Source organism: Trachymyrmex septentrionalis, unplaced genomic scaffold, assembly GCF_001594115.1.
Source record: "Trachymyrmex septentrionalis isolate Tsep2-gDNA-1 unplaced genomic scaffold, Tsep1.0 scaffold148, whole genome shotgun sequence".
NCBI lineage: Eukaryota > Metazoa > Arthropoda > Insecta > Hymenoptera > Formicidae > Trachymyrmex > Trachymyrmex septentrionalis.
The window spans coordinates 577552-589100 of NW_017304631.1; the positions used below are offsets into that span (position 1 = coordinate 577552).

At 33.4% G+C, this 11549-nt stretch overlaps 1 protein-coding gene across 2 annotated transcripts in view; it reads left to right on the plus strand.

The window, feature by feature from the left end:
• Positions 1-11549, plus strand: part of LOC108745800 (WD repeat-containing protein 78-like) — a 31668-nt gene that overhangs the window by 9913 nt on the left and 10206 nt on the right. The window contains exon 5 of one of the 2 annotated variants that reach the window (XM_018482164.1): positions 5572-5598. Coding sequence is in view for 1 of the 2 variants with exons in the window: in XM_018482167.1 (XP_018337669.1) it covers positions 5595-5631 (37 nt within the window). In the remaining variant the exon portion in view is untranslated. Of the gene's footprint in view, positions 1-5571; positions 5632-11549 lie in introns of those variants that run through there. The other variant, XM_018482167.1, reaches the window with a different exon arrangement.

Here is an 11549-nt window from a genome sequence, read left to right on the forward strand (position 1 = left end):
AAGGAAAGAAGTAGGAGGAGAAGAGAGACGAGAATCTCTCAGGAAGCAAGACGATCGTAAAGGAAAGAACGACAGAGACAAAGAGGTGAATGTTAATGAGACAGATCTTGACCTCTCGCATCTCCGCGAGGATCTCGTCAGGACTCGCGGTCAAAACTCAGATCCTTGCTTCCTCAATTCGGAATTTGCAAATTCAAATGCATTAACGCGACAACATACAGAATAAAATAATAACAAGAAATTTAACAAATTTAATAAATTTCGAAGAGAGAGAGAGAGAGAGAGAGAGAGAGAGAGAGAGAGAGAATAATAAATTTTAAAAATTAAAATAAAATTGTTATATATTTCATTTTCATGTTTTTGATGAATTATGAAATTTGTAAATCATTTTCCAGCTTAAAAAAATGGAATTATTATAGAGAAAGAAGTTAAAGATGTTTTGAGAAAAATTATTAAACCAAATCTTTTGACTGCAGGAAACAATATTATGAACGTTTATTGAAAATCTTTTTTTTTTTCTTTCAGAAGTGAAAATTTTGACATTTTTGAAATTTTTTTTAATTTTTTGGAGTAAAAAAAAAACAATGTTTATATTTAATATACCATCAGTGTCCACCTGGAATGATGAAACGGCTTAGCAGTCTTTTCGAACAGTTAAGTCGCGGGAAAGGAGAATCCGTTCTTCTCTCCAAGCTATTCTCTTGCTCAACTCGCGCGATCCGGTTCTTTGTTGCGCGACGGACGAGACCTGCTCGAGATTGATCGCGCGGTGGTGGGCTTAACGAGGCACGACGGACCTCAAAATCTGCCCGATAATTAATGAGAATCGTCCGTCTGGTCGCTCAAGCAACGTAATAACATTAAAACGCAACGACGAGATGTGCAATGAGTATCTTCGATCGAAGAGTACGCTCTAATTCGTCAAGGAAGAATGCTTATTTTTCACTAAGTAGCAAAATAATCAATAATAAAGCATCAAGAAGATTAATCAAACATCGTCTTGAAATTTTTTCAGGAAGATCCGTTTTTGTCAAATCGACGACTCTTATTAAATCAAGCAGAAGATACAAATTTCTACGAAGAAAATAATTTTTCCTTACAGCTATGTGTTTATTTACTAAATATATTACTATTACTTTTTTACATAATTTTTGTTTTCATTTTATTATGTTTGAGATGTTTTTTAAGTGTCTGTTTGCGATTTTTTTTTAAGATTGACATTCGATTCCGTCAGATAATTAAATTTGCTGCTGGCACAAAGAGAAATCCATTAAAATTTTATTCGATAGCTCGCTATACGTCTGCCACATAGATATGCATCGATGTGATCCGGACCATCCCTGAGTCTAAAAATATACATATAATACTCAAGAATCCTTTCTTCTCGGTTTCACTACCATGGCCCGAGGAACATGGAGATGTATTGCGTGGACTCCGATAAAATTTTTCTGTGTTTGTACTTGCGGGCTCTTCTTTAAAATTAAGAACTTTCGAAATACGTGTCTTCTCATATTTAAAAAAAATATATATATAATGTTTATACATATGTATGAAAAAATGCTACATTCACTTGTACGCTAAAATTATGAAAATGAAAATCTTAAATAAAGAAACAATGGAATATTTTTATTTGAAATTGCAATTTTTATCAGAAAAGGAGAGAGAGAGAGAGAGAGAAAAAGAAGGAAAAGAAGAGAGCGTGAAGATACAATAAAAATACATAATGAGAGAATATATAAATATGATAATTAGAATATATTAGAGACAGAAGCGCTGGATTCTTTCGCTAAGCGAACTTTGTTTTGACATACTTATTTGTCACTTCATGTCGTATTATTGCAAAAATACAGCATCGACACATCTTTAGCACGATGCGCATTCTTTATGCATGTTTTCGTTTAAATTCGTTGCGATGTGCCGCAACGTCCGTGCGAAGTAGGCCACTCTGAAGTGGTCCAACCTGTATAATTATTGGCGTATTAACGTCATGAAAAATCAAGGCCGTCGTTGACAGCCTTTTGGCCATCATATGTACTCGTATGTACTTGATAGGCTCGTTGAAAGCGCCGTTACAGCTTATCTTGATCGGCTTGAATTAGCTGAAAATCATAGAACTGGAATAAAAATTGCGTTAAATTAAAAATAAAATTTTAGAATCCTAATAAAAATACAATTTAAATTACAATACAATCAAGGATTAAAATAGGATGAGAAGAAAATTAATTTAAAAATTACAAATTCATCTCATTTCTTGACATCTCCTAATTAAAATCCAATAAAAATTTAAATATAATTCTCTATTAATATTTACATACATATATTTCGTACATTTTGTTCAGATTATTCTCGATCCTTTTTTATACATTTAAATTGATATTTAATATCAATCTTTGAAGAGATACAATAGAGGGAGATCATCCCCAAGAATACATCTCGTGAATCATTAACGGTGCTCGTCTAAAGGGAACCCTCGGACGTTCACCTCTCTCGTGGCGAGTGGACTGGCTTCCGGTCCTCATGGAAGAGGCTAACGAACGCTAAACCGTATCCGACGTGCGATTCCTGGTGTCTCCTTACCGCTACAAAGATAGTCGCACGCGTTGCTCATTTCCGTCGTTCTTGTGCATCATATGCGCAAAGAAGACAGGAGGAATAAGAACCTTTTTATGATTAATCTCGGAATTACTTAATTTAATTTACATTCACATTTGAGACATTATCTTAATTTTAATTTAAAGTTTAAGCTCTGTGTTATATAAAATTTTTTAATACTTGTACATCCCGTAATTATATCATATAAAAAAATAATAAATTCAAAGGGCTAATTTGGAGTCAGCGCGGTAAGAAGTGCGCAAAAAAAATTTTTTTTTTCCTTAGATATTTAATAGATGGTACAAAAGTTACATAAGATTCAATGAGCGCGAGTGTGGTGTAGCAGACAGCGCACTGGTCTGCTATACTCGGAGATCGCGAGTTCGATCCCCGACAGAACCGAAACATTTTCGTACACTCGTAGCTCCTCTCGGAAGTCAATGGCAAACCACCGAGTAGTATTTACTTGCCCGGAAAATCTCCCTACTAAAAAATTGGGAATCGGCGCCTTTAAATTGTAGATCCATCCCCATATACCTTATTGTACGAGATCAGAGTGCGCGCATAGATATACGAGAGGAATAGATATCTCGTATGAGAGGAAGGTGCCTACGCGCTGAAGCAACGTAGAGTTACGAAGACTTTTACTACAGCGTAGTAGTAAAGAGAATAAATTTATATGCTTCAATAATTCGCGAGTGTCAATTTAAGTACCAAGTCAATGTGTAATTCAAAAACACAACTCCCATCTATACATGTATTATATTTATGGAAAAAAAATTTTTTTGAGCACTTCTTACTGCGCTGATTCCAAATTGGATTCTCTTGAATTTATTATTTTTTATATACAATTATAAGGAGTCCAACTTACTTATTTCTTATTGCTCTTTCATAATTATATTAGTTTAAAAATTAAAATTTTCCTAAAGGAAAATTATACTCTTACATTTATTCAAAAAAACTTGACTGAAGTTTGATACGATTCGTACTTTCCAAACTTTTAAATCTAAAGGACCATAATATTCAATTTAAAGTAATGGCAATCGCGATCGCAATAGATTGCGTTGGTCAGGAGTCGATTGTCTCCAGAAATTGAAAGAGAGGGAGAGAGGAGAACAAAGAAAAGGAAAGGAAGGGAAAGAGACAGAATGTTCTTGCTGACAAACCTTCTTTGACATCAAATAGCTGAACAGTATATTATGTTGCCTTAATTCGTATTTTGGTTTCTTACTGAGGTAAAATTTTCCTTCTTTCTAACTTTTTAAAATACTTTCGACATTATGTCATTTTCTAGTATTATATATGTATCTGCAAATAATTATACATATAGCCTATTGATAACATAAAAAAATAAGTAAATTAAAAATATGAATTTTAATTGAAGATATTAATTTTAATAAAACTTTTTTTCCTGTTCTTTTGTTTTTGTATTTTGCGAAAAGAAATGAAAAAAAAAAATATGTTGGAATCTAACAAATTCAGCTGAAACTACCGTCTTCTCTTCGCCGATTAAAACACGGGAACCGGTCTCCGAATTTTATTAAGTCTCCACAGAATACCCTAATGTACTTAATTAGACGTTATAAACTGAACTCACATTTGCATAAACTGTCGAGTAGCCCAGCTTACTATCGCCGGTATTAATCTGTTACTTATGTGCAACACAAACAGGATAAAGCGAGAGAAGAAACAAACACTGATGGAGAAGCAAAGAAGGGCATATCGAATCCGTGATATTTCACCGTGTTCCGTATAATTAGCGATACTAATTAACGGCCGTATCCTCACGCTCTTGTCAAACGCAATTACGCGAAGTAAACTTGAATCCCGTGGATCTTACAAATGTGCGAATATCGTATGAGGTTTTGAATATTATACACTAATTTAATTACACTAATGTAATTGTGAACTAACTGTGAGCTAACTTAAGAATTAGGAAATACATAATTTAATAACGTATAATTGAATTTTTCATTAAATTTGATTTAACATAAAATTTTTAATATATTAATTTAAATGTTAAGAAAACAATTCAACATTTTTGTTCAAACATGGACGAATTATATCAAAGAATTATAACAAGAAAAACTAGCCGTATTTTATTATTCGTGAAAAATCTATTTAACAGTTTATATTAATTTAAATTTATAATGATTTAACTTTACACACACAGACATATACGCATGCATATTTAATTTGAAAGAGAATGAAGAGCGTTTACAATTATTTGATATATCTAAAGGACTTACTCGGCATGATGCGATGTAATTAAAATGATAAATTCGCAGGTTACACCATGAAATTCTCTGGCGTTTGAGGCCACCGGTTGAAGGTAGATCATCTGTCGTTACCTATTAGTCAAGGGGATTTCGTAATTATTAGTTCCTGGGGCCATTAGCGTTGGAAGAACGTCTCATCCGACCCGCGTTATTGCCTAGAGCCAAGTAGAGTGGTTGTCCCCTTATCCTCCCTATATTTGAGGATTATTTTAGCGAATTTAATGAGTTTTGAAAGTTGGCTGCGGATCTCGTAATCGCGGATCTTGCGAGCGTGTCCGATTGCTCCCGTTTTGAAGCAGGGTTTTTTTTTAATTCGAAGTTAAAATGTGCAATTATGCGTTTTCATCGTGTCAAGTAAAAACGGTGCGTTAGATTAACGAGTATTATGAACGTTCAGATAAAAACTGAATATAACTCCTTAATATTAAAAAGTTTTATTAATAAATTTCTGTTTAGAAAATGTGAACAATATGACGTTGTTTTACGGATTATGAATGTATTTACATTTATTTTTACGTCATTAAATTAGATTTTGTTGCAAAAATATTAACGCAAAGGGAATTGTAAAAGTGTTATAATTTCTATGAATATCCTAATCTTTAAAAAAAAAAAGGATAACTTGTGTTGCAAATTACGTTTTATTATAACATATGCACAAAAGATATTGAAATTATATCTTTTTAATTTTTTTCTGTTATAGGAATACGTTCTTTCACCAGCCAGATGATGTTCGCCAGATTTTGTAGACAAGTTCCAGATGGTAAGTGCTCCAAAAATATCCTATTTACATATACTCTATTTTACTTTTTTTTTTTTTTTTAAGATTACTTATATGAGGATATAAGCGCGGAAGCGTAATACTAGCATTTTGACTGATAAAAATATTCAATAATAACAATTGATAAGATAAACAAGGAAGCAATCGCTGTATCGATTATCCCTCAGAGGGCTCTCGAGAGATCTCTGAGAGATGCGAGTTCGCGTGCCGAGGTCGCGGTCTGTCGAAAAGACGTGGGAACGGGAACGTCCTCCTTCGTGCTTTAAAGCCGCGAATTAACTCCTTTTTGTTTCTCGTCATGGCCGCGGCGTAGATTTTCGACATCGAAATTGCTCGGCCACCACCGACACACCAAGGGTTACGACTTCTTGTAACGAGACCTCTTCGCTTATTCAGCTCGAATAAAAAATCGTGAGAACTGCTTGAAAAAAAGTTTTCTGTTCTTACGAGCACCATTTCGCAGGCAAATTATTTATAACAAATATACATACATATAGATGCACGAAAACATACAGTATATATAATATAAATATGTATAATATTAATTTTGCTTATTTTTGTTTTTTGTTTTTTATTATTATTGTAATATACTAATTACTGTAAAATATATTGGTATTAAATACTTTTTACAATTTGTACATGAAACATACTTCATGTAACATTCAAATTTTTATGATTACTTTTTATATTTTTAATTAGCAATATAAACGTCAATATATTGATGATTAAGCTGTGCAGCTATAAATATTATCTTGGATTTAAAATGTGAAACTCGATTCGAAAGTACAGTTAACGTAAGAATGCAGTTCATTCGAAACAGTTTGTAAGATAACAGTAAAAAGAGAAGAGAACCTTATTAAGCCGTCTTAATTAACAAGCCTTCTTCCGAAGCCACTCTTAAATGACGCCGTTAGACACATTCATGGAACTCTAACGTTTAATTCTGCAATATGAAATTTAATGTTCCAATTAATGACTTTATCATGGCGATGCTGTCTCTTGGGAAAATTATGACACCATCTCCCTGAATGGGACGTTATACGTTGATGGCAATGTATTTTTAAACGTTTACAAACGAACAACTGCAGTTTTGGAGAAGTACGCGAATCACATGAATAATTGCGGCAAATTGCTTTAAATTACTGAGATTTCAGAATGATCTTTTTAAATACCTCTCCTCGCTACATACTTTAATTTAATTGATTCTTGTATTGTATAATTGTTATTCTTTTATTTCTAGAAACAATATCTTTTTGTTAAAAGTTAAATTAACACAGAAAATGAAAGTAGATATTAGTCTATTTGTTATATATACTATGATATATTTAAAATTGAACTATACGTAATTTCGGTTTAATGTATCCCGTAGTTAATTATTTGACGGGTCGTTTCACGTGAAGTATAAAAACGATCTAATTCAAGCCGCCTGTTTTCCGCTAACTTGCCGTCGCAAGAAAGAATAACAGAAGAAAAGGGTTTGACCTCGAGAAGAAACCAAATGGGAAGCATAACGCCGACTCTTTTAAAGACGTCGGCGCCGCTTAATTAGCATGCTAATTAGTTGTGCGAATCTCGTGACGCAGACGACGAGAATATGCACCTCGTTCAGGGTGCATTCTCAGGCAGGACTTGGTCAGTGATCGATTCTCGCGGCACGAGCATCATTAATTATTTCACTCGTGATTAGCGGCCCCTCGTCAATTAGAGTTGTGTTCTAATAATTAATTAGATTGTAGTTATGCTGAAAGCTATTATTGATATATATATATATTGTCATTTAGAAAAATTATTAAATTTCAACAAAACCATTTCTTCAATTATTAAAAAATAATTAGTATCAAATGTATATCGTTAATGTTATTAACATAATTAATATAAAGATATATATTTAAAAAAATAACGTATACAATAAACTGAATAAAATTGATAAAAGGGTCACATAGTCTTTTGTAATGACAATCTTTTAAAGAGAAGAAAAGAGAGAGGATTTACATCTCAAATTTTTAATTAATTTTTTTACCTTTGCAACAGTTGTAACCAATTAAAATTTTTTCTATACACTCTTCGCATTACCACTCGGAATTAATTTCCTTGCTGAGGTGCTTTACAAGATTCTTTAGGAATTTAATCGGTTACCAGCGTCACGAGAAAAAGACAGGGAAGAACGGTTAATAGATTCCTAATCTCGAGCGCATTGACCGATTGAAAGTGAGATAAAACGATAGAACGGGATGTCGGTACTGGGTAATACCAAGTATATCGGAACACGGCATCGGTCGTTAAAATACGCGATGTAAATAGGTGTTTCTACGCTTAACAACGTCGTAACACATTGTTAGACCACATTCATTAACGCGTTGTTTTCTGCATTCAATACACTATCCCGAGCGCATCTACAACAATCTTCAGTATTCTTATTAAATATCTAATTAAATATCTGTTTATAAAATCAAGAAATTTAAACAGTTTTCTTCCATATACGTTTATTAGTTTATTTTAATGTATCATAATATACACATTTTTTCTTCAATTATTGATATTATTAATGATATTCTCGAATATCTATTGCTACTATCAATAAGTATTTGTGGATTCTTGATGAAAAGACGACAACGAGGAAGGGTGACCATGGGACGTTTTATGCCGCTTCGAGACGAAGAGCATTGTCCGCGCAGCGGGATGGCGATGTTTAAGCGAGGCCTCTCGCCCGGGGCGAGATGTGCCTCAAATTGATTTGTTGTAAGCGATACGCCACCCCTACGGGGCGAGCGAATGGCACAATAATTGGCTACATAAACAATGACCGGCGAAACGATCCCTCACCATCCCGACATCTCTTAAACGCCGTTATCTCGCAACAATGTGAGACACCGCCGCTCGTGTGAACACACGAGTGAAGCGTGAACTCCGAATAAGACATCTCTCGTCATAGTTATCATTTGTGTCACGACTGAATGAACAGTTGAACAAAATGTTATTACATATATACATATAATTATATATATCTGTACAATATTTCTACGATATAATTATAAAATATTAAGTAGTAATCTGTCAAATTAATATTAATTCCTCCAACGTTTATTGTATAAATTCATGAAATTACCTCTGCCAAACACTTCTGGCGGTGTTCAATTAATCGATGAGATTTTCGAGACTGAGGCCCATAAGGAAAGCGTACGCAGGGCGGCGAAATCTTTCAAGGTGGTCAAGAGATCGCAGTTTTGCAAGGGAACGGGTCAGATTGGCTTCGTGGCTAAAAAGTAATTGCGAGATCCAAGATATCGCTGGCCAGCCGCTACACAATTTCGGTTTACACATATGGTACTCCTCGCTTCTTCTTTTTGCCGGATTTTCGTCTGTACATCATATTAAAGAAATATATCTGAATGTTAAATGTTCGAAACAAATATATGCGCTGCAGAGAAGAGTCTAAATATCAAGAGTTTCGATTTTTTCTTAAAAAAAGCCTGAGATAATTGAGAAATTATTAACAATTTATTTTTAGGGAATAGTGTTACAATATGTTTATAAATATGTTATATTTATTATTTTTTTTATGGGTATATATATTTCTCGTATATGTATGAGGTTACATAGGTGATATATTGTAATATTTTGCGGATGTGTAGAAATAAAAAAAGAAAAATTTCTAAGAGAAAAAAATGAAGAAAAGAAGGTCACCGAACGCACGGAGTGTATCGAATTCATGCTGTTGCAGCAAACCACAATGAATATGTATCAAATTTATGGCGCGCGGTTTTTGTGGTACCGTGCGGTTCTCCGCCCACTCACACTCGCGTGCACGCTCGTGATTTATGTTGCTCGTAATGCAGATGGTACTCGAGCCGAGAATCTCAAAGGAAAAGGAAAATTATCCTCCATCTTTTCCTTACCGCACAATTTTTCTTGGCCAAGATAGAATTAAAAATCGTCTCAAGAACGATAGATATGGAGAGCAAATTGATGTTGCTGCGTTTGAAACGCGTTAATAACATTTATTAATGATTTATCTTTTATCGGAATCACGCGCACTTTTCTTTAATTTTCACCGACGTTAATTGCATAATCCGTTATTGAAAGATAACATCTAATACCGTTTTAGATGGGGATAATTCTCTATACATATGCATGATGTTTATTTGTCCATCTGTTATATTTATTATACCATTTCGATTCCGTTAAGTCTACTTGGTCGTCTATCATAATTTTTGCATGGCATCACATCTTACGGATTGGAGATTATAAATTTTGTTTTGTATATACATACATATGCTAATTATACTATCTGCAATCTGACGAAAGATTAGAGACTAATTACTGACTAATTAATAAATAGTCGATGTAAAAAGAGATAATACATGACTGCATTAAAAATTTTAGCTATAAAATTGAATCAAACTATATAATGTATAGTTAAATCAAGCTATTTAATACAGCCTCGAATATAAATGATTAGAAAGAAGAAATAGGCCAATTACAATATGCAATAATTTGACATCATTGACGGATTAAATGACAGTTCGTCCAGCTAAATGGATGATTATGCTAATCGAGCCATATGTAGGACGGCTAATTGTGCGGAAAATTCTGCCTGATGTGCTATCTTCAATACATCTTTCAATGATGATCGTGATAAGCCTGTTTATAACGACAGTATCTCATCGTGGATTTATCTTGGTTATCATAATTCATGACGTAATCATTATATCGTCCGGTCGCCATTCCGTTTTTTTTTTATAATAATAATACCGTAATCTGATAATGCGAGTTCGAGTATTAACAACAGTAACATTGTGACTCTCATAAACTCATGAGTCATGAATTATTTATCAATCGTTATTTATTAACACAAAATGACATATATCGTCGCCGTGTGCGATCATTTTTTTCGATTTTATATGGACCGGAGAGAAATGGAAGAGAATGTATGTATAATACATTTTGTATCTGATATTATAGTTGTCATATAATTAATTAGGCATACTATATAAGAAGCTGTGCAATCTATGTGTGTACATGTACTGTTTTTATATTATATCAGTGGACTCTAAAGAGTCCACTTTAGGGAATTTATAATTCCTGTTGGAATTCTATATGTAATTCTATTTATAATTTTAATTATAAATATAATATAAAGATTATTTAAAGGATTAGAATATAACATATGTATAAAATATGACGTATAAAATTATAAATTCTAATTTTAGTCTGAAAATCGACAGAAAATTATAGACTGTCCAAAGTGGCCTTTAAGGGATTCTATTATGTAATGCTACTTGTATATTATATAATTACTTATAATTAACTAATTATATTGTAAGATAATATTATATTATCACAACATACAATTATTATTGTGATACTTTCTTACTTTTAAATATCATTTAGAAACTTTCGATTGACATTTGTACAAATCTTCTAAATGACGTACAAATTTTTGTGCATTTCCCGGGAATTAAAGAGTCGAATTTCCTTGATGATTCGGCGCGAGCCGAGCATATCCTCGTGCACTTACACGGGCGCACGTGCATGTACGCCATATTAATTACAATGATTTCCTGCCACTTATGCCCGAGCGAGATTTAAATTATAGATATTCACTGCAGGTCCGCGGAGAAGACGGGAGAGAGAAGATCCGGAGAAGGAAGGGAAAGAAGAGAGAGAGAGAGAGAGGGGGGGGGAAGGAGAGAGAGAGAGAGAGAGAGAGAGAGAGAGAGAGAGAGAGAGAATAGGCAGCAAAGAGGTCCGACCGGACTTTCAATCGTGATTACAGGGTGCGCGAACATTTCAGGAATCAGACTCGCGTCAGAATTCTCAGGTCATGGGTCAGTCTTCTTTTTTTTTTTCTTTATCTTTTATGTACCTCAATTCTTCTTTGATCATATATATATATATAT